This window comes from Vombatus ursinus, unplaced genomic scaffold (assembly GCF_900497805.2).
Source record: "Vombatus ursinus unplaced genomic scaffold, bare-nosed wombat genome assembly UNPS02010548.1, whole genome shotgun sequence".
Classification (NCBI taxonomy): Eukaryota; Metazoa; Chordata; class Mammalia; order Diprotodontia; family Vombatidae; genus Vombatus; species Vombatus ursinus.
Window position 1 is genome coordinate 15,510,159 of NW_020950326.1, and position 24,446 is coordinate 15,534,604.

Consider the following 24,446-nt stretch of genomic DNA (forward strand, 5'->3'; position numbering starts at 1 on the left):
AAGAAAAAGGAATGAATTCCAAGGAAACAAGCAAGTAGGCCAGTATGGCAGAGTGCAAGGGGTACAGTAAAGTATTAAGAAGACTGCAAAAGTAGTAAGAGCTGTGAAAAGCTTTGAATGTCAGAGGAATTCATATTTTATCCTAAAGATAAGAGAGCTATTGGAGTTTACTGAGCACGGTGGGATGTCATGATCAGATGTATGCTTCAGGAAAATCATTTTGATAGCTATATAAAAAACTGGTTAAAGTAGGAAAAGTTTGAGGCAGAGAAGCCAATTAGGAGGCTATTACAGCAGTGGTGATGAGAGCCTGGACTAAGGTGGTGCTTCTATGAGGAAAAAAGAAGAGAATTATTTGAAAGATATTGTCAATCAGTCAATAAACATTTATTAAGTGCATACTGTGGTAAGCACTGGAGAAACAATTACAGGCAAAAATCCTTACCCTGAAGGAGCTTACAATCTAATGGTGGAGACAATAAACAAATATGTCCAATTAAGCTATATACAGGGAAAACAGCTAATGATTTAAAAAGTGAAAGCACTAAAATTAAGAAAGGTTGCAAAGCTGGGATTTGAAAGACACCAGGGAACCCAGTTAGTGGAGATAAGGAGGAGGAATATTCTAGGCATAAGGGACGACCAGAGAAAATGCCTGGAAGCAAGAGATGGAGTACCTGGTTTAAAGAATAGAAAGGAGGCCAGTGTTACTGGATCAAAAAGCAAGTGACAGGGAATAAGGTGTAAGACTGGAAAAGCGGGTGACAGAAGGGTATGCTAAGTTATGAAGGATTTTGAACACAAAACAGAGGATTTTGTAGTTGGTCCTCAAAAAAACAGGAGCCATTGGAGTTTAAGGAGAAGGGGCAGGGGGTAACATGATTGGACCAACACTTTAGGAAAATCACTTTGGCAGATGAATGGAGGATAGATTTGAGGCAATCAGACCCACTAGCAGGGTATTGCAATATTTCAAATGTGAGTTGATATTGTGGATACAGAATCAACAAGATATGGTAAATGACTGGATATATGGGATGAAAATTAAGAGGATGACACCAAAGCTTCAAAGCTGGGTGACTGGAAGAATGGTGGTACTCTTGACAGTAATAAGAAAGAAGACAGGCAAGGGTTCTAACATTACTCTGTATCATTAGAAAATATTAGCAATATCGACTAGAATTTTGGGTACTATATTTCAAGATTAACACTGACCAATAGGAGCACAGAAGGACAAGGAGGATGGTGACAGGAATTGAATCATTTCATATGAGAAACAGTTGAAAAAGTTAGGAATGTTTAGCTTAAAGAAGTTAACTTAGAAGCTGTTTCCAAATATTTAAAAGTACTGTCACGTGGAAGAGGGATTACATTTATTCTGAACTAAGAAAAAATAGATAAAAATTAAAGGGAGGCTGATTTGGATTCAATATAATTTTCTAACAATAACTATTGAAAAACAGAATGGTCTGCTTCTTGAAATAGTTCTGGACTTGGAGTTTACTAGTTGTGTGCCATGGGCAGTCTATGAGTTTCAGTTGCCTAATCTGTAAAATGGTAATAATAATAATGATGATGATGATGATGATGCTTGCACTTCAATTCAATGAACCTTGGTAGTCTCTAGGAAAGGTCACGGTAAAGAGGAAAGCACTAAAATAAATATTAGCTGCTGCACAAAAGACAATCAACAATAGGAAGATAAAGATTCCATCTAGAATACTGGGAGACTTCAAAACTGAAAGATGTATGTATGTCAGGACTTTCTGTATCATATTTTAAAAGTTTTTTGATTAGTCAGAAATTTTCTGGAAATTTTCTAATTAAAGACATCCTATCCTCTATAAAGAAAACTATTAAAGGTCAAAGTCACTGACCTCAATAGTACATTTCAAATATAAAAAATAGTTCTCTTCTCTAATAATATAATGGAATCACATTCTTTGTATTCAGTTCTGTAATGAAACACTACTGTGTTATCAAAGTTAAATATCAACAGCTCCCCTGGTTCTATTCATAAGTGGGGTGGCCAGATTCAAAGATAACATTTTTTTATCAGCAAAAACACCTATTGGGAAATAAAGTTTTGTTATATTGTTAATTTAGCAAAGTGGTCATTGTTGCAGTTAACTACAATGTACTATCATACAAAAAGACTGTAAGTCAAAACAATATCCCTTGCTATTATCTATTCTTGATGAGTTAACAAACTGGCACTGTTCCAATTACACAAAAGTTATTTAACATGATACTCTAAGAAAGCAAACTATCCACAGGAAAAGAAAATTGACGTCTAGGTATGTTTGTATACTATTTTTTGAAAGAAACAAACATTCTTGACATAAGGTATTTTTGATTAATGTTACTTTGTAGAGTTTATTCCTAGCCAGTTTTTTAATCACTGTATTTACTTTGAAATAAATTATTAGCTTTAAATAGTTTCAGAATCAATTAAAAAACTACTTTGAGAGGTTTTGGCTTATTTTTGAGTTATGTATAGGGTGTGTGTGTAATAGAACCTAAGAACACAGGGAGGCTCCACCTTAAAAATACCTCCTTTAAATATTCTTTGTTGTTGTTTGGTTGTTTCAACGGTATCCTACTCTTTGGGACTCTATTTGGGGTTTTCTTGGCAAAGATACTGGAGTGGTTTGCTGTTTCCTTCTCCATTTCATTTTACAGAATAGGAAATGGAGGCAAACAGGGTACTTGCTCAGGGTCACATAGCTAGTGCCTAAGGCCAAATCTGAAGTTAACTCTTCCTGATTCCAGGCCTGGTGCTCTATCCACTAAACCACCACGCAGAGGAAAACATCCTCCACATTTTTCGAGGGCTGCCTGAAACCCTGTGACTTGCCCTGGAGCCGCAGGTTGTGCAGGCCTACTCTAGGATATAATAAAAACTCCTTGTTATTTGAAGCCCTAAATAATCAGACTCCTACCTTTTCAGGCTATCACACTCTATTATATGCCAACTTTGGCATACAGTCTCCAGCTTCTATGCATTTGTCCAGGTTGTCAGTACATATTCCCTCTTCATTCCCCCTCCCTATTCCCTCTTCACATCAACCTCTTAGAATTCTCACCCTCCTTCAAGGCTTTGTTCATGTGTCCTCCTCTCCAGGAAAACTTTTCTGATCCTCCTTAAATTATCATTTATCTACTTATCTGTTTATATGTTATATTGCTCCGGATACAATGTAAGCTCTTTGTAAACAGGAAATGTTCAAATTTTTTTTTTTTATCCTTAGTGCCTCAGTGCCTCACACATTTCAAACCCTTAATAAATACCTGTTGGATTGTACTGAAGATGAGATAAGGGCTATGAAGCAGAGAATCTAAGTTAGAAAGGACCTCAGGTAATCTTGTTCAAGTCCTACCTGAAACTTAAGAGTCCCTCTACATCACCAACAAGTTATCTTTCAGGCTATGCTTGAAGAACTCCAGTGACAGGGAATTCACTGCCTTAAGAGGTAGCCCATTCTATTTTTGGACAGCTCTATCCATTAGGAAGTCTTCTTCCCTCCAATTCATCCTGGATACTTCCATCAGAAGTCCCTTATGAGAACACTGGCCCTGAAGTCAGGAGGACCTGAATTCAAATCCAGCCTCAGACACATAACACTCACTAGTTGTGTGACTCTGGGCAAGTCACTTAACCCCAATTGCCTCACCAAAAACAAACAAACAAATAAATGAATGAATGAATGAATAAATAAGTGAATAAATCTACCAGAAGTCCCTTATACACTGATCTGGTGGAGTCACTAACTCAAAAATCTTAAATCCAAATTACTTCCTAGTATTCAAGATCCCCTACAATCTAGTGACATCCTATTATTCTAGCCCCATTTCAAATTCTTTCCCTCCAGGCACTCTACGCTCCAAACAAAATGAAGTACTTGATTTCTCAAATATGCGTATACTCTCATATTGACTACCTACGAAAGGAATGACAACCTTATTTAAAGCACAACTCAAATGGAATTTACCCCTTAAAGCTTTCCTCTGTCACTCCTCACATTCATATATTACTTTAAAAATGCTTTCTTCACAATAATTATTACCCCTATTTCACATATGAGGAAATTCAGAAAGTTTCAATAACTTAACCAAGCTCACAGTTAGGAAGAATTTCAGCCAGAACTTCAATGCTTTTTGGAATTGAGTTCCAAACTATCAACTTAATTCTTCTCTCTCTCTCTCTGCCTGTTATGATATAGATAGCTTTGTTTTGTAACCAAACACATTTATCACATATGAGTAACTTGTATTAATACTTTATAGCATCATAGGATTTTAGAGATGAAAATCAGTCAATCAATAAGCATTTATTAAGTGCCTACTATGTACCAAGTTCTGCATTAAGTACTAGGGACACAAAGAAAGGCAAAAGACAGTCCCTGACCTCAAGGAGCTGACAATCTAATAGGGAGACAACATGGAAACAACCATGTGCAAACAAGCTATATACAGGATAACTGGGAAAGGCTTCCTGCAGAAGGGATTTTAGCTGGGACTTGAAGGAAGCTAAGGGAAGCCAGGAGGCAGAGATGAGGAGGGACAGAACTGCAGGTATGGGAGACAACCAGTGAAAATGCCCAGAGTCAGGAGATGAAGTGTGTTATTTGAGGAACAGCAAGGAGGCCAGTGACATTCGGGGTACGGGTGGGAAGCTGTAAGAAGACTGGAAAGATGGGGGGAGGAGGTAGCTTATGAAGGATTTTGAATACTATAGAGGATTTTAAATTTGATCCTGGAGGGATAGAGTGCCCCTGGAGTTTACTGGGTGGGGGTAATGTAGCTGAACCTGTGCTTTAGGAAAATCACTTTGCTGGTGAACAGAGGTTGGATTGTAGTGTGAAGAGTTGTGGCAAACAGAATAACCAGCAGGCCATTATCCAGTCCAGTGAGGTGATGAGGGCCTGCACCAGGGTAGTGACAGTATGAGAGAAGAAAAGGGGATATATTCAGGAGATGTTGCAAATGTGAAATCAATAGACCTTGGCAACAGATTGCATGGGGGGGAGGGGAGGACGGCTGGTTAGACAGAGCAAGGAGTAGAGGATGATACGAGGTTGCAAGCCTGGGGGACTGAAAGGATAGTAGTACCTTCAACAGTAATAGGGAAGTCTGGAAGGGGGAGGGTTTGGGAAGGAAAAATGAGTTTTGAACACATCGAGTTTAAGATGAGACATTCAGTTTGAGATGTCTAATGGGCAGTTCAAGATAGTACAGTGGAGGTCAGCAGAGAGGTTTGAGAATTATCAGCACAGAAATAATAATTAAATGAATGGAAGCTGATGAGATCACCTGCTGAAACAGTATAGGAGAGAAGAGAATACAGGACAGGGCTACATGGGACATCAATGGTTAGAGGATGTGACCTGGATGAAAATCCAGCAAAGGAGAATGAGGAGTGGTCAGATACATAGGAGGAAAACTATTAGAGAGTGGTGTCCTGAAAACCTAGAGAAAAGAGAATATCCAGGAAAAGAGGGTGATCAATAGTGTTAAATGTTGCAGAGAGGTAAAAAAACATGATGAGTCTCATTGAAAAAAGATCATTGGATACTGGTTTAACTCTGGAGACAGAAGTTTTGGTTGAATAATACGGTTGAAAGCCAGACTGTAGAGAATTATGAAGAGATGGAGGAGAGAAAGTGGAGGCATCTATAGCAGACAGACTTTTCAAGGAATTTAGCTACAGAAAAAAGGTAGAAGAAATGGGAAGATAATTATCACAGACAGAAGGCTCATGTGAGGGGGTTTTGAGGGTGAGAGAGACATGAGAATGTGTGTAGGTAGTTGGAAGCAGCCAGCAGACAGGGAGAGATTGAAGAAGTGTGAGAATGGGTATAATAGGGGCTCAAACTACTGGAGGAGTCAGAATGGAATGAGATGGAAGCAAGTATGTAGAACCTGAGTGATCACCCAGCCCAATTTCCTGATTGTACAGATGAAGAAACTGCTCAACAGGAAAAATGATTTGTCCAAGTCTACAGAGGCAGTAAGATTTGATTTATCTGATCTTCTAAATTTAAATCCAGTCCTCTTTACATTTTCTCTACAAAGCTGTAAGATCCTTGAGGGCAGAGATCATAACATAACTCTCTCTGTACCTAGCAGAGCACTCTGCATAAGAAGAAACCAGGTTGTATGACACTCAGCCTCTCTATAACTTGTACACACTGCTCTACTCACCACTTAGAACAGCACATCTGGAGGAGCTCACAAGGAAAAATGTCCCTACTCCCTGGGGGTATTGATCTACACAACTTTGAAACAACTACCCTGGGCCCAGATATCTTGATTGGTGAGTGTAAACTCAATTAGTCCATAAAATCTAGCCAGTTCCAGACCACCAAACCAGATCATACTTCAAATTCCATCTACATGTCTTTGACCTTTGCCTTCCAGTGCTCACACATGTATGTACTCCTTGTTTCCTCTTCCTCAGGGCTCAGGAATTATGCTACCACAGTACCACTGTTCCTGGAAAGGTCATGTCAATGAACTGCCCTATGGATTGACTTATCATCTTTGGGCTTCCCTAGACACTCTCTTTGCTGATTATCATTTCTATATATATGTGCTGTCTTCTTTTAGAATGCAAGCTTCTTGAAGGCAAGGGACTGTGTCACTTTTATATTTGTATTCCCAGTGCCTGCCACATATTAAGCAAGTAATTCTGACTTCAATACCAGCCTTTTCTAGATTAATACTATAGTTTTGAGTTCCTCTGAAGATCAGATTTGATATTTGTAAAAAAGCACTTAGCACAGTGTCTGGCACAAAGTAGTCGCTATATAAATGTTTATTCTCTTCCCCTTTTCCCTTCCCCCTTCACCAAACTGATCTCCTTACTCTGGACATACTTCAACTGGGTAACCGGTAGGGAAGGTTGTTGCTTCCAGGAGTTTGGAGAGTGAGAGCTGAGTGCTTTTTCCACAAGTAGGCTATCTTAAGTCTATCTTTCCAATTTTATCACTCAACTGAAATAGCTGTCTCCAAAGTTACCAAGGGTGTTAGTTGCTAAATCCAGTGGCCTTTTCTCAATTCTCATTCTCCTTGATTTCTCTTTGGCCTCTGGCACTATCAGTCACTCTTTTCTCCTTGATACTCTCCTCTTTAGGTTTTGGTAATACTACTCTCTCCTGGTTCTCTTTTACCTGAGATCTAGTCCCACATCAGCAGAAGCCTATTGACCATTTCAAAATGATGTCCAGCAGGCACCTCAAATATATGTCCAAAACAGAACTCTCCATCTTTTCCTCTGAACCTAGCCCTCTTTTGAACTTCCCTATTGCCAAGAAAGATACTAAGATTTACAAACGTAGTATCCTTAACTCCTCACTCTCTTATCAGTGGCTTAATCTTGCCATTTCTACTTCTATAACATCTCTTCTATCTCACTAATCATGCAGTCATCATCTGAGTTCAGATCCTAATCACTTCTTATTGTCAATAGCTTCCTAATTGTTCTTCCTGTCTCAAGCCTCTCCCCACTCCAATTCATTGTTCACAAAGCTGCCAAGGTCATTTTCATTAAGAAGAGGTCTTAATAAAATTCAATGTCTCTCTACTGCCTCTAGGAAAAAATATAAACTTCTCTATTTGGTATTTAAAGCCCTTTAAAATCATTGCATATTACTACTTCCTGCTTCCCTCACTCTATGATCTAACAGATCTGTCCTTTTTATGGATCCTTATACAAGGTACTGCATCTCCTATCTCTATGCCTTTTCCCTGGCTGTTCGCCATGCCTCACCTACTTCTCATCCCTACCTCATGGAATTCCTTACTTTTTTCAAGACTATTATAAGATGCTGTCTTCTATTTGAAACCTTTCCTTCTCCTTCCCAACTGCTAGTGTCCTCTTATATTTATTTTTATTTTGTATGTATTTAAATATTTATATGCTGTCTTCCCCTTAATGCAAAGTCCCTGGGAGCAGGGGCTGTTTCATATTTAATTTCATATCCCCAGGGCCTAGAATAGTGCCTGGATATTGTAAAAAAAAAAAAGTAGTTTACTAAAAAAACTGTAAAAATAAAAATGCTTGCTGATTGACTGATTGCCCTTGGAAAGTATTTTGAATATACAGCTGGAAAATCTGTGTAACCTCTGGCAAGTCATTTCACCCTCTTGGGGCCACAGTTTGTTCAATTCTAAAATAAAAGTTGGACTAGATTGAGTGCTAAAGTAGTTTTTAAGCTGTGGGGTCCAGAACCAAATACAATATTCCAAGGCAAACAGTGGAGTTCTAAAACCTCTTTGGTCCTGGACCCTGAATATCTCCTAATGTAGCCTAAGAAAGCATAAGCTTTTGGAGCTACCATAGTTACATTACTGACCCATACTGAGCTTACAGTCTACTAAAACCCCCAGATCTTTTGCAGAGGAACTATTGTTGTCTAGTTACTTCCTAACCTTCATTATCTGTGAAATTGATTTTTTTTTAAAAATCCAAGTATATATATAAATCCAAGTAGCTGAAGGACTTAAAATTTTGCAAGGATAAATATACCACTGTTAGACTCAGCCAATATTCTAGCCCATCAAGATCTTTCTGCATCCTACTGTTTGTTATCTGTCCCAGTTTTATGATGTCTGCATATTTGATAAGCAAACTCTCCATGACCTTAAACTAGGCAATGATAATAATGCTATACAGTACAGGACCAAGCACAGATCTCTGGGGGCACATTGCTGGAGACCTCCTCCCAAGATGCTATCAAACCATTAGGAGTTACACTTAGTTTTGGCTGTTCAACCAGTTCTGAATCTACCTAACTGTACACAGATCTAGTTCACAACTTTCTATCTTATCTATAAAAAAGCTGTCAAATATTTTGCTAAAATCCAGGCAAACTGTATCTATATTATTCCCTTGATCTACCTGTTTAATAATCTTGACAAAAAAAAAGGAATTAAGATTTCTCTGGCATGACTTTTTCTTGATGAAGTCACAATGGGCTTTGTGATAACCACTTCTTTTTCTAGATTTTCACTAACCGTCTTTTTAACAAATACCTTCCAGAATTTCGTTAAGCATAAGAATTAAGGTAACCGTCCTTCAGTCTGTAGGTTCCATTCTCTTTTTCACTTTTTAAAACCGACAGACCACTTGCCTTTATTGAGTCTTGCAGTACCTCTCCCTTCTCTAGAATCTTTAAAATATCATTGTCAATAATTCAATCACATCATCAATTATTTCAGTACTTATGGATTCAGTTCATTTCAATTGATTTGAATATCAAGGGAACCTAAGAGGTTCTTCTACTCTCTCTCTTTTTTATCTAGACTATCAATTCCCTATTTTGGCCACTTTTCTTCTGTTCTTTCTAGTTCTTACACCATGCTCCTTAAAAGAGACAAAAGAAGCAAAATACGAATTAAGTTGTTTTACCTTCTATTGTTAGTTATAAATGTCTCATCCACTCCAAGCTATGGTCCTTTTTCTTTTTCTTTTGTTTTTGGTGAGGCAATCAGGGTTAAGTGACTTGGCCCAGGGTCACACAGCTAGTAAGTGTCAAGTGTTTGAGGTCACATTTGAACTCGGGTCCTCTTGACTCCAAGGCTGGAGCTTTATCCACTGTGCCATCTAGCTGTCTCATATGGTCCTTTTTCTTACGGGTCTTTTTCTTTTCCTCAACATTTTTTTGTTTGCTTCTAGCTTTCATTTTCAACTATAGCTCATTCTGAGCACTTCTGATACTATTCCTACAGAATCATTCCATGCTTTTTTATTCTGCCTGTTACTTGCCCTTACTTTCCCCTTCAGTACATCTTCTTAAAAACTAAGTTAAGTGGTGAGTTTCCTGTGTATCCACAATGATCTTTTCAGATAACTCCTCTGCATCCTTATCATAAGAATTGCTTCTATTTGCCTCTTCAGAATTTAATTCTCAAGAGCTTTCCATTCTTCTTGGGCTGACTTTCCTTACAGAATTCTAATGTTCTAGAATTCTATCTTACCTACCTATTCTTCTTTTGGAGCATTTGAAATCTAGTCTTCAAAAATCTAGGATACATATCAGATTATGCCTGGCCTTCCTCTTCTTCTCTATTACAAACTCTAAAAGGAAGTGGACATTTACACCTAAAGTACCTATCATTTCCACTGGAGCAACCAGTTACCCCTTATTGGTGAAAATCAACTCCAGAATGGATATGTCCTCTTTCTTGGTTGCTCTACCTTTAGAAAAATGAAATTAACATTAAAGCTGGGGGCAGGTGCAGTGGATAGAGTGCTGGGCCTGGAGTCAAGAAGACCTAAGTTCAAATCCAGCCTCAGACACTTATTAGCTGTGTGACCCTGGGCAAGTCATTTAACCCTACTGGACTCAGTTTCCTCATCTGGAGGATGAGAAATGAGCTAGAGAAGGAAATGGCAAACGATTCTAGTATCTTTGCTGAGAAAACTCCAAAGGGAGCCACAAAGAGTCAGACACAAATAAAATGACCAAACAATTGCTAGCTGCTCTGCTTTTGGTAGATATCCACACAAATACTGACATCTCCTATCATGCTTCTGCTTGTTATCTATCTCCTCTTTCTGTTCAGGTGGCATCTGCAATATATTCCCATTACAAAATTCTTACTGATTTTCATGCAAAAGCACTTTATTATTTCCCAACTCTGGTTCCTAGATTTCCTGAGTACATGAATAAATCTTCTTAATATGGAATAAAAGGCAGTATTGCATAATGGACAGAGCACTGGACTTTTGAGACAGGAAGCTCTGGGTTCAAATCTCATCTCAGACATTTACTAACTGTATGACCCTAGGCAATTCACGTCACTTCTTTAAATCTATTTCTTCATCCATAAAATGGGGGTAATAATAGCATTAACCTCACAGAGTTGTTTTGAAAAATCAAATGAGATAATGATGCAAATAAAATGTTACCATACTCCCCTCTCCCCCTTTACCTATTTTTTTTTCCATTTAAATACAGTATACTGATTCAGAAGCACACTCCAAGCATAGGAGCTACCAAGTCAGAGTAATACCTATGAGGTAAAATTAGCATGGTTTTGAAGGGTCTATAAACATTTTGCTTTTATATATAGTCACGTGAAGCCATGTGTTTTACTACTTATGGATTCAGTTCATTTCAATTGATTTGAATATCTTGCTTGAATTTTGTTTATTAATTTCTAGGTGTCTCAAATGCTATTCTTCTACTTTATAGCCATTCCCTATGGCATCTGGCTTGATAGATATACATAGACAGTTTTCTTTCTCCCCCTTCACCTTTAATTTAAAGTCTTTCTGATTAGATATACAAAACTCCAGGAAAATATATTCTTACTTCATTCTACACTTGTTAGGTATATTCCAACTCTGGCTAGGAGACTGCTGTTTCTATACTTTAAGCTGTACGGTTCCTTTTTCATGTTTCCAATGTCTAACTAATCACATCATCTAGTTCAAGTTACTCTGTGACTCGAGTACTTCCTCACAGTACTTATGAATATTGTCTTTAGAGTTGCGCTGTTTATGTCTGTTTGTGTTTTTTTGGCTTTTCCATATTAGATTACGAGAGACATTTCTTTCACATTTTTTTTTTTAATCTCCCTTTAGGATTAATATAACAAGCATAGAATAGCGACTGACATTAGGAATACTCAGTAAATATCTGTTGAGTAATTACAATACAACTGAATATATTATTCCAATACTTGATAAATGTCTGTACAACAAATTTTCAAAATCACTTAATAAGATCCCCTCACTAACCCAGGAAATTTATTTCTTTAATTCAAAGTTAACTATGCTCTGGTTTTGGTATAAACTCACCCATAGTGGCAACCACCTTGACAAATTGTTCTTTAGGAAAATGGGTCTCCCATCAGCATTCTTTAAATCCCTTTAAAAAGGAGGAAAAACATTTTAATAATTATTATATATTTTAAAAAATAACAATAGGCAACAATTATATGGCATTTTAAGATTTGCAATGTATTTTGTATATATTATCTCATTGATCCTCATAATCCTGTAAGATAGGTACTATCATATATCATCCCCATTTTACAGATGAAGAAACTGAAGCTGATAATGTTTAATGGATTTGCCCGGAGTCAAGTTAGTGTCTGAATCAGGATCTGAACTCATGACTTTCTGATTCTAAGCCCAGCATTTTATTTACTGATACCTAAATCACCTAGGGAGACCTGAATTCAAATTTGACCATAGACACTAGGTAAGTGACCCTGAGCAAGTCACTTCAACTCTGGCTGCCTTACTTTCCTGAACTACAAAATGGGGATCATAATAGCACTTACCTCACAGAGTTTCTGAGAAGATCAAACGAGATAATATCTGTAAAGTGCTTAGCACAATTCCTGGCACATACTAGGAACTTAATAAATACTTGTTAATTTCCCTTGCTGCTCAGTCAGGAGAAGAAAAAGAGAAACTGTCAAGTGGAAAAATATCTTTGTATCAAATGCCATTTTATCTTTCCTCATGCCTTATCTTTCTTAAACCTGTTCTTCTTCCTCACCATAATTTACAATCTCTTCCCTATTCAATACTTTTCTACTAAATCATTCCTCCACTGTATCTTTATTTTTTTGTATTCCCAATCTTGACCCTTTTATTAAACTCTACAATATCCTTTACTACTGAATCCCTTTCCTCCCCATCTTATCATGAACCTTGTCTTGTCAAATGCCAACCCTGAATTACTCCAACCATCTATCTGACTTGTCTAATCTTAATCACCTGCTGCTGAACAGAGCTGGAAAGAGCCAAACAACTTAGGAAACTGGATTCCTTACAAACTTATGTGATATAAACTCAACTGGTTCTTAATTACAATAAGACAGTCCTTTGATTCCTCCATAATTGATGCTCTACCCTGTTCTTCACAACGGTTATTTCAAAACTTTTCTTCTCTCTTCACATTCTCCATACCACCATTCCCCCCCACCCTCTCAGATACTTTTAAAAAGAAAATAGAAACCATTTGTTATGAACCCCTCTTCTTCTCTCCCACTCATCTCAAAACTCTATTCTTTTCTGCCTTTCCTATTATGATCTCTGATGAGCTAGCCCATATCTTCATAATCAACCTGTCTACATATGCCCCAATCCCATTTCTTTTTTTAAATGTTTTTATTGATATTTTGTTTTTTTACATTAACATAGCATACCATGTATTCTCTTATACCCTCCCTTCAAGTCATGCCATATGAAAAATAGTATTTTTTTGAGAGAAAAAAAAAGTCAGCACAACTGATTGACACATTAAAGTCTGAAAACATGTGCAATATGTAACATCTATGAACTAAGCATAAGCCCAATAATGATTGCCGGTTCAAAGGGTATGGACATTTTAATCATTTTATTTGTGTAATTCCAAACTGCTGCCCAAAATGCTCCATTAAAAATGTATTAGTATGCATACTTCCAATAGCCCAGGCTGACTGTTGTCATTTTTGCCAATTTGCAGGATGTAAGGTGAAATCTTAGGGTTGTTTTGATTTGCATTTCTCTTATTATTAAAGATTTGGAGAATTTTTTCATTTGGTTGCGAATACTTTGCAGTTCTTTTGAGAACTGTTTGTTCATATCCTTTGACCATTTATCTATTGGGGAATTGCTATTAGTCATATATACTTATTGTTTATATAACTTGGATACCAAACTCTTTACAGAGAAATATGATACAAAGATTTTTTTTCCCCATTCAACCACTTCCCTTCTTATTGTAGATGCAATAATGTTGTCTATACAGAAGCTTTTCAGTTTCAAGTAATCAGAGTTAGATATTTTCTTTTGTAATTGCCTCTATCTCGTTTGGTTCAGAATACATCTCTTACCATAGTTGTGAGAGGTATATGACCTATTTTTCCTCTAATGTTTAAAAATAGTATGATCTTTAATATTAAGGCCATATATTTATTTAGAACATATTGTGGTATGTAAGGTATTGGTCTAAGCCTTTCTGCCGGACTGCCTTCCAGTTTTCCCATGAGTTTTCATCAAACAAAGAGTTTCCCTTCAGTTTTTTTTTTACTTACCAAACACTGTGTTACTGAGTTCTATTGTTTCTGAATCTTCCTTAGTCTGTTCCACTGATCTCTCATTCTTTTTTTTTCCACTTTTTAAAATTTTGATTCATTTTGAATTTCAATACAAAAGAGACCAAAAAAAGAACAGTTCTATGTAGAGAGCATAATATAAAAAGAGGATTCTACATAAAACCATGAATTCCCATTTCACACTGTTTAACAATGATATTTACATCATTTTCAAAGCTACCCTGCTTTTCTGTGCTTCCTTTTAAAGTTTTTTTTTTTTGTTTTCTGCTGTGCGCTTTTAATCCCCCCCCCCCCCAATTCTATATTCTTTAACTGGTACAACATGCTTTTAATGACTGCTGCTTTATAATACAGTTTGAGGTCTTGAAGTGCATCCCCCTTCAGCTTTACTTCTTTTCATTTCCCTTGATACTGAAGGTCTTTTGTTTTTCCAAATGAATTTTGAAACATTATTTTATCATGCTCTGTAAAGTACCCCGTTTTGTAATTCAATTGGTGTAGCACTGAAAGCGCAAATTAATTTTGGTAGTATTGTTATTTTTATTATATTGGAATGGTCCTGCCATGAACACTGAATTTAGGTTGTTATTTTACTTTTGCTATTTAGGCTTTTTTTTTTTTTTTTTTGGTGAGGCAACTGGGGTTAAGTGACGTGCCCAGAGTCACACAGCTAGTGAGTGTTATGTGTCTAAAGGCAGACTTGAACTCAGGTCCTCCTGACTCCAGGGCCAGTGCTCTATCCACTGCGCCACTTAGCTGCCCCTTATTTAGGCTATTTCTTCAAGGAGTGCTTCGAAATCTAATCTATACAAGTCTTTTGTGTGCTTTGGGAGACTGCTCCTCAGATATTCTATGCATTTTGTAGTTATTTGGAATGGGATTTCCCTTTCTATTATTGCTTCATACATTTTGTTATTGTTATATAGAAATGCTGTTGATTTTTAAGGATTTCTTTTCTAGCCTGAAATGTTGCTGAAGCTATTAACTATCTCAACCTTTGCTTATTCTCTGGTGTTGTCCAAGTAAACCAACATATCATCATCAAACAGGGATATTTTATTTCTTCTTTACCTATCTTTATTCCTTTCATTTCTTTATCTTGTTTTATTTCGATTAGTAGCATTTCCAGAACTATATCAAATAACAGTAGTGAAAGTAAGCATCTGTACTTCACTCTTATATGTAGTGAAAAAGGTTCCAGTGTATCTCCATTGTATATAATGCTTGCTTTTGGTTTTGGATAGATACTTTTTATATTAAAAAAAAAGTCTCTCTATGCCAATACTTTGTAGAGTTTTTAGCATAAAAGAGTTGTCAAAGGCTTTTTCTGTAGCTACTGAGATGATCATGTGGTTTTAAATGGATTGGTTTTGTTGACTGCTGTCCTAACATTGAATCATCCTTGCATCTCTGATATAAATCCCACTTGATCATAATGAACGATTTCTTGCATAAATTGTTGTAGTCTGTTTGAAAGGATTTTGTTTAAAAAATTTGGGTCAATGTTCATGAATAATATTGACCTGCAGTTTTCTTCTCATATTTTATATTTCCCTGGTTTAGGTATTGGGGCTACATTTGCTCAGATTCTGGGTGGTTTTTATTCCCCCTCAGTTTTTGAGAATAATTTGTGAAGTATGGGTACTAACTGTTCTTTAAAGGTTTGACAGAATTCTCTTGGCCCAGGAATTTTTTTCCTTTGACAGTTTCTTTATACCCAGTTTTATTTCTTTTCCTAATATTGGGTTATTTAAGATCTCTATCTTCTGATAGTTTGGGTATTTTATATTTTTGAAAGTATTTCTCTATTTCTTTTGTGTTTTCAGTCTGTTAGCATATAATTATTCATAATATATTCTGATTACTCTTTTCATTTTGTCTGGTTTTACTGTGATTTCCACTCTGCTCATTTGCTATTTTATTGATTTAAATTTTGGCTCTCTTCTTTTTAATCAGATTAGTTAAAGAGTTTATCAATTTTATTACTCTTTTCAAAGAACTAGCTTTTAATTTTATTTATCATTTCTGTGGTTTTTTGGTTTCTAATTTACCTATTTCCCCTCTAGTTTTTAAAATCTCTTTTGTGCTTACTTTAGATTTATTTGTTGATTCTCTAATTTTTTAAAATCCATAATCATTTATTAATCTTCTCATTTTCTATTTTGTTAAACTAAGATTTTAAGAATATGGTTTTCCCTGAGGACTGATTTAGTTGCATCCCCAAAATTTTGGTATGTTGTTTCATTATTAACATTTTCTTTAACATAATTATTGTTTCTATGATTTGTTGTTTGACCCATTTATTATTTCTGATTTCATCGTTAAGTCTCCTCTTGCTCAGTATCTTTTGTTTGTAGTCCCTGAATCAATTTCTATTCTTGTTGCATTATGGTCTGTAAAGGATCTATTTATTATTTCTGCCTCTTTACATTTGTTTATAAATCTCTTTGCCCTATAGTTCATAGTCAATTTTTGTAAAAGTTCCATGTGGTACAGAGAAACATGCATATTCTTTCACTGTACAATTCAGAAGGTGTCACAGGTCTTTTGACTCTAATTTCTTTTCTCTTTCTTTCTTTCTTTCTTTCTATTTTTTTTTTTAGGCAATTGGGTTAAGTGACTTGCCCAGGGTCCCACAGCTAGTAAGTGGCAAGTATTTGGTCTGAGGATGGATTTGAACTCAGGTCTTCCTGACTTCAGGGCCAGTGTTCTGTCCACTGCGCCACTTAGCTGCCCCTTGACTCTAATTTCTCCAGCAATTTGTTCAGTTCCACATTTTCCCTTTTACTTCTCTGCTAGTTATCCAAAACTGATAGAAGGATATTTAAGGCTCTTTCCACTATTCTGTTAACACTATGTCTTTTTGAAGCTCATGTTTCCCTTATGACTTTAGATGCTAAGGTATTTGGGGTGTATAAGTTTATTACTGATATTAGTTTGCTGTCTATGGCTCCTTTCAGAATAATATAGTTTGTCCCTTTTTATTTTTTGAATGTTTGTTTTTGCTTTGTCTGATAGCATGTGTAACTCCTGATTTTTTTTAGATTTACCTGTTGCACAGTAAATTTTTTTCCCATGCCCTCAGTTTTATTTTGCTTTTTAAATGTATTTCTTGTAAGCAGTGGATTATAAGGTTTTGTTTTGTTCTCCAATCTTATGACTTTTTCATTTTATTGAATTGTTTAATCCATTTAAATGTGAAGTTATAAGTTAGGTTTATATTTTCCTCCATCTGTCTCTAATTTTTTCCCCAAGTTATGACCCCCCCCACCTCTTTTGCTGTAAACACATTATTATATTCTTTCAATTATTTTACTTTAATCTTTTTTAAAGATTGCCCTGTTCCCACTGGCTCTCTTCCCCTCCCATGGATCCATTCTTCTCATTTGTTAACTTTTTCCCTTTATGGTTTCATTTGTTCCACTCTCCTGCTTTTATTTGGCAATATATTTCTTCTTCTCTTTTTTTCTCTCTGTCAAGTAGATTCCCCTCTCCTCTCCTCACCTCTGGCTATTCCTGCTCATTTTTAAATTTTATTTTTGTACCGCTTTTCTGAAAAGGATTTCTCTTACTCTCTTTATTATCCATCTTCTGTGTTTACTCTACACCCTCATTCCCTGATTTATGACCCCTATAATCATCTGATCTCTCTTTTCTCTATATTTTTTATATAATTGAAGCTTCAAAGTTATCCATTCTAGGCTCTGTCCTCTAGGTGCTTTCTGACACTGCCTTGTAGAGTTTACCCCACGGGGTTCCCTTTTCCATTGTGCCTCACTCTCAGAAGAATGTCAATTATTGAAGATGTCAGAAAGAACACTGTCCCACAGTAGTGCTGCCCCCACTATATCCTCTCTTACTGACCTTTTTTCCCCTTCTACATTTGCCTAGAAATCACCTCCTTGTGTTTATTGTTCTCCCATCCTTCTAAGTGCCCCTTTTGCCCCTCCCAGAAAGTAGACTTTTCAGGCACCAAATCCCCTAGGCCTCATCTAGTGTACTCTACAGGTACATTCATCAGTGGAAATCCCTCCTACCTCCAAAGTAAAATCTCCTTCCTTTCTCCTCCTCATCCACTCTCCTACAGGTGCTTTGATGTCTGAGACCACAAAGGCCACTTTCCCCCCCACTGCTAGCCCTTGATTTGACTCAGCACATTACTTACTCTTCTCTATCCCCCTGCTACCTTTCTCTCCTCACCTTTCACAAACCCTCCTATGTAGTAATGTAGTCCCACAAAAGAAGTATTCACCTGTAGGTAGGATGTTGCTAGGTTCTGTCCATAACGCTCCCTGTCCGCCTCTTCATTGTTACCACTACAAGATTTCTGCTTCTATCCCCGTCTTTTCGTCAACCTTTAGAAAGAAGTGTCCTTTTGGTCTTTCTATTTTCATTCTGTTGCTATTGCCACTTATTTACTCCTCCATCAATTCTGTTTTTTGGGGTATTCATGAAGCAAATAATCTCTTCAGTTCTGGTTTTCTTTCTAAAAATGTTTCCAACTCTTCTTTATTATTGAATATCCATCTTTTGTCCTGAATGGTCAAGCTCAGATTTGCAGGCTAGGTCAGCCTGGGCTGCATCCTACATGTCAATGCTCTCTCTGGAACACATTATTCCATTCCCTCCTCCTTTTTCTAGGGAGAGTGGAATAGTCTTGAGTTATTCAAATGCCTCTTCCTTTTTATTTGAAGGTCTTTTCCGAGATGGCTTGCAGAATTTCTTGTTTTAAAATGTTAACTGTTAAATTTTTACCACTATGTGTCTTGGAATTTGCCTTTGTGTTTTTTTTTTTTTCTTAAACTGGTAGCAATCTGTGAATTCTTTCAATTGGGATTTCATTTTCTATGTTCAGTAGTTCTGGGCAATCTTTTTTTATTATTTCTTTCATTATGGTGTTAAAGTTTTTTGTCCCGTTGTGTTCTTTTGGGAGACCTATGATCCTTAGCTTGTTTCTATGGTTTCTGTCTTCGAGATCTGCATGTTTTACTTGCACAGTGAGCATATTTTCTTTTGATGTTTTGGGGTTTTGCTTCTCTTGTCCTTCATTTCCATGTATTTGCATTCCTGATCTATTGTTCTCTCTTGTTTCTTCTGTGAGTCTTGCCACCACAGATTCCAGTTTTTCCTATTCTGCTCATAAATTCTTCTCTCATAATTCTCATTTCTCTCTTAAACCTCTCAGGAACAGTGGTTGTGGTTTCATGTTATCCTTCATTTTGCAGAATTTATTCACAGATGCCTGGACTCATTCATTAGATAGGGAGGTCATATTTCTTTCTGTTGCTGTTTTTCCTGTTGATTTATCTGTTTATACTCAAGTTGTTTGAGATTTCTTCTTGAAATCTTTGGTACTTTTAGTGTCTCTTCCCTTGACCCCCCTCTATTTTACTTATCACTTCCAGGGTCCTTTCCTTTTGATTGTGGTTTCCTTCGGGGCTGGATGCCAAATTATCTCAGCCCCCTCTCTCACTGGACAAAATTCAAAGAATACCAGCCTAGGTCTCCATGTCAACTGACTTTTGGATGGTCAGAAACGGCCCCAGGTGAATGTTGTGCTCTTTCCCTTAGGCTTGGTGGAATGCTGCACAGTACCCCACATACAAGAGTGTCCAGTTCTGGTGATTTGTCCCACTCCCTCTGTTCCTTAGTTCTTTGGCCTCACACTGGCAGTTTAGAGCCTGTTGGCACTGGCAATTCAGAACTCTGCAGAACAAGATGGCTGTCAAGGCCTGAGCAAACTTCCACAACCTGGAGCAAGGGTCTCTATGGCACTAGAAAGAGGGAGGGGATAATGAGGTACAAGAGTAGGTTTTAATGTAAGCCTGTGTTATGTCCTTGAGTCTGCTACTAGTGCAATGATGCTCCCAGTAGTGGAGGAGGCAGGGGAGGGGTACTGCGAGAGCTCAGGGTCAGTAAGCTTCAGTTCCTGGGTTTTGTTTTAACCTTCTTTTGGATTCTGAGAGTCCTAGACCATAGAAACACTTGAAATTATTTTATCTTTGACACAAAATTTTTGTTTTGGAGAGGTCTGAGAGGTTGTGGCAACTGGAGAAAATGTCTAGTCTGCCATCTTGTTGTTCACATGAACTGGAAGTCCCCTGATGCCATTTCTTCCTGTGTTCACCTACAGATTGCATCCACAATTACCTCCCCTTCCCACTATGAATCTAAATCTATCACTAATTCATTCCCTGCCACTCACAAACATGTGCAAGAGTCTCCCAACCTTAAAGTTTTGATTATATCTCACCTACCCCTCTAGTCATTGTCCAATATAGTCGATTTTCTCAAACTTCTAGAAAAAGCTTACTACTATCACTGCTTCTACTTCTACTCTCACTTTTCAACACCCTGAAATCTAGTTTCTGATCTCACCACTCAGCTGAAATCTGCTCACTCTAAAGTCACCAATGATTTCTAAATTGCTAAATCTGATAGGCTTAACTCAATCCTCATTTTCTGACTTCTCTTCAGCATCTAATACTCTTGGACCACTCTCTTCCTGGATATTCTCCTTCTTCTAGGTTCTCATGACACTAGACTATACTGTTTCTCCTCTTACTATCTGACCACTACTTCTCAGTCTCCTTTGCTGCTTCATCATCCAAATTACGTCCTATAACTGTGTGTATCCTATCCTCAGCTACCATCTTTTTTCTCTACACTCCCTCACTTGGTGACCTCATCAGCTCTCATGTGGCCAATTATCTTCTCTATTTAAATGACTCCCAGACCTATATTCAGAACTAAGTTTCTTACCTGAGATCTAGTTCCACATCAGCAGAAGCCTACTGACCATTTCAAAATAATGTCAAGCAGGCATCTCAAATGCAACATGTCCAAAACAAAACTCTCTTATCTTTTCCTTTGAATCCACCCCTCTTTTGAAATTCCCTACTGCCAAGAAAGGCACAAAGATTTACAACCTTGGTGTCATGCTCAACTCTTAACATTCCTATCAGTTGTCTAATCTTGCCATTTCTATTTCTATAATATTTCTTCTATCTGTCCCCTTCTCACTACTTATGTAGTCACCAACTGAGTTCAGATCCTCATCACTTCTCACATGGAATAATGCCAATCACTTCCAAACTGTTCTTCCTGTCTCAAGCCTCTCCTCACTCCAATCCATTCTTCACACAGCTGCCAAAGTGATTTTCCTTAAGAGGAGGTCTTAGCATGTCATGCCTCTTCTCAATGAAGTCCAGTGGCTCTCTATTGCTTCTAGAAAAAAAAATATAAACTTCTCTATTTGGCATTTAAAGACCTTTACAACCTGATGCAAAAATTTTTTCCTGACCTATAATCACTTCTTATTATGCTCCCTCTGGTCCAGTCAAACTGGTGTTCTTACTGTTCCTCATACATGGAACACCAATTATTTATATTGTTCAAAAGAACAGTTAAAATAGGGGATGGGGGTTAGGAAGGATATTAGTAAGGCAGAGATCACCTAGAACAGGAATTAAGCTTTTCTATGTCATGGACCCCTTTGTCAGTCTAGTAAGGCCTACAGACACAAAATGTTTTTAAACATTAACAAAATAATGTTTTTAAATACATAAAATAAAATATATAGGATTATAAAAGAATATAAATGTATTGAAATGTTACCACAATATTAAAAAAAAAAAATCATGGACCTCAGGTTAAGAATCCCTGCTCCAAAGGACAGCACCAGGATATAGGGCTTTGAGTTCAGGCCAAGTTACGGTCAACTGAAAGAAATGAGGAGTTTTAGCCTGTAGAAAAGATGCCTCAAAGGGGACATAATAGCTGTCTTTAAGTTGATTAAAGGGTTGATTATCATGTGGAAATATGATCAGGTTTGTTCTCTTTGCCATAGAAGACAGATAGGAACAAGAAACACATGGTACAGTGAAAAGCATGCCAGATTTGCAATCGGAGGAAATCAGAGCACCCTGGTTTGAATCCTGGCTCTGTCACTTAACACCTATGTGACCTTTAGGAAGATATTTACCTTCTTTGGGAGTGAGTTCTTCATCTCTAAAATAAAGGGATGGTATTAGATATAATCTCTAAGGTCCCTTCCAGTACTAAATCTCTGAACCTATGATCCTAAGTTGCAAAGAAATAAATCTTGGCTTCATGTAAACAGAAAGACATCCTAACAATTAGTGCTATCTTTAACTGGCATAATTCATCTTGGGATATAGTTATTTCTGCCTCACTGCAGGGAAAAGCAAAGGATGACACTTATCAGGTATGATGGAGAGGTTGGGCGGGAACCCAATCAGTAAGTAAATGTGGTGTTCCTGCTCCACATCCCCCAACCCCAATCAGTAAGTACTTTTTTTTTTTTTTAGGCAACTGGGGTTAAGTGACTTGCCCAGGGTCACACAACTAGTAAGTGTTATGTACCTGAGGCTGGATTTGAACTCAGGTCCTTCTTACTCCAGGTCCGGTGCTTTATCCACTATGCCACCTAGCTACCCCAAGTACTTTTTTTTTTAAACCTTATTTTAGATTCTAGATGTCCTAGACCATGGAAACAGCTGAGAATACTTTATCTTTGGCACACAGTTTCTGTTTTGGAGAGATCTGAGAGGTGATAAGGATTGGAGAAAATGTTTACTCTGCCATCTTGTGGCTCAATTGACCCAGAAGTTTCCCTGATCCCATTTCTTAGATGACCTCTGATGGCCTACCTCACCGAGAGTCTATGATGCCCTATTCATTCTGCAAGATAGATGTCAAAGAGGGAAAGTAGAAAAAATTGCTAAAGAAATGAGGTTCAGAGGATGTTAACTCATTTGTGATAGCCACAATTTAAGGTTACATCTCACTTTGCAAAGGTCAGATCACTGATGTAAATAGCTAGGTTAACAGTTGCTCCCTTTTATTTAGCTAACTCAAAATGCCTGGTTTCCCAGCAGAAAGATTACTGTCAAGAGTTAAGACACTTAACTATTTTATTTTTTAATCTTTGTTACAAGGGAAGGCTAGCTGAGTAGACGCTAAGGGACAGATCTATTTGGAAATGGATGTAATGTAAAAGAAAAAGGTAACAAAATTTTTTTTTAAGTGTTAACGTATTATTAAGGCTATAAGATTCAACCACCTATTCCACATTTAGTGTTATGCTTCGCTCTCTCCATGCCTTTATGTGCTATTGTCTATGTCTTTTCTTCCTCATTTCCCCTCCTGCCCCTGAAGGGTTCCAATCTGTCCTTTAATCTCAAATGAAATGTCATCTCCTCTTTGAAGGCTTACTTGAAGTCCTCCTTGGACTTCATACAGTACTTTGCACCTCTTATTACAGTTATTCATTTTTGATTATACCACTACCATTCTAAGTTCCATAGAGGGAGGGACCATGTTGTCTAAATTTTGTATTATCTTTAGTACCTTTCAGGTACATAGAAGATAACTGATAAATGTTACTTGAATTGATTTACAACCTTCATCACTTTACTAAAGAGAAAATGTTAAAAAGTTAAAGGATGCTAATATGCTTAAAATAATTTAAGTCAATTTTTATTTAGACCTTTTAAAAATATTTTAAATCAAAATTCTCCTTTCTTTAGCCATTCTCCAATAGATATGTAGTTAAAGGTTACTCTGGTTCTTGGAAACCAAAGCATACCTCAATTTCTCAGTAGTGCTCAGCTAGATACTTCCACTCACCCAGTCTCTTTGCCTAAAAATTAAGAACTATCAATAGGGTACTAGCACTTTTGCCTTTCTTTGTATCTCCAACACCTAACATAGTGCCTGGCACATAGCAACATAATTAATGTTTACTGATTTATTATCTACCAGTCTCCGAAGCTATGAAAGAATGAGCCACCAGGGCTAGTTTAGAAGCTAAGTATCACTGAAAGGAAGAATAATCCTCAACAACTGCCTAAGAAAAAAAACAACTTTAAATCAGGGGTGGGAAACCTGTGGCCTTGAGACCATATGTGTCCCTGTAGGTCCTCAAGTCCGGTCCTTTGAATAAATTCAAATTTCACAGAACAAATCTTTTTATTAAGGGGATTTCAGTTGGTCTTTGTTTTAAGGGAAGGATAGCTGGGTAGATTTGTTCTTCAAAGTTTGGATTCATTCAAGGGCTGAAATTGAGGACCTAGAGGGCCACATGTGGCCTTGAGGTCTCAGGTTGCCCACCCCTGCTTTAGGCCAGTGGTTTCTGAACCCCTAGGGGCTCTGTGCTAACAATTCTTTAATGGTGACATAAGCAGCAAATGATTGCCCAGTTATGTTACAAGTATATTTTTTTCTAACAACATACATATGAATGTTTGAAGTTTCATAAGTTATTTTTTTTTTACAGCGATTCAGAACCATCATAATCCTGAGCACAACTGATTTTGGTGTTTGTGCAGTGATTACATTAAACTGACTGCTTCTAAGCACAA

General features: G+C 37.1%; 1 protein-coding gene across 1 annotated transcript in view; it reads right to left on the reverse strand.

Annotated features, from left to right (window-relative positions):
• The window catches only part of MAP3K2 (mitogen-activated protein kinase kinase kinase 2), a 101,370-nt gene that overhangs the window by 51,933 nt on the left and 24,991 nt on the right, over positions 1–24,446 (reverse strand). Inside the window, exon 2 of the mRNA XM_027854764.1 lies at positions 11,810–11,879. Within this exon, the coding sequence (XP_027710565.1) occupies positions 11,810–11,813 (4 nt within the window). The 5' untranslated portion in view covers positions 11,814–11,879. The remainder of the gene's footprint in view (positions 1–11,809; positions 11,880–24,446) is intronic.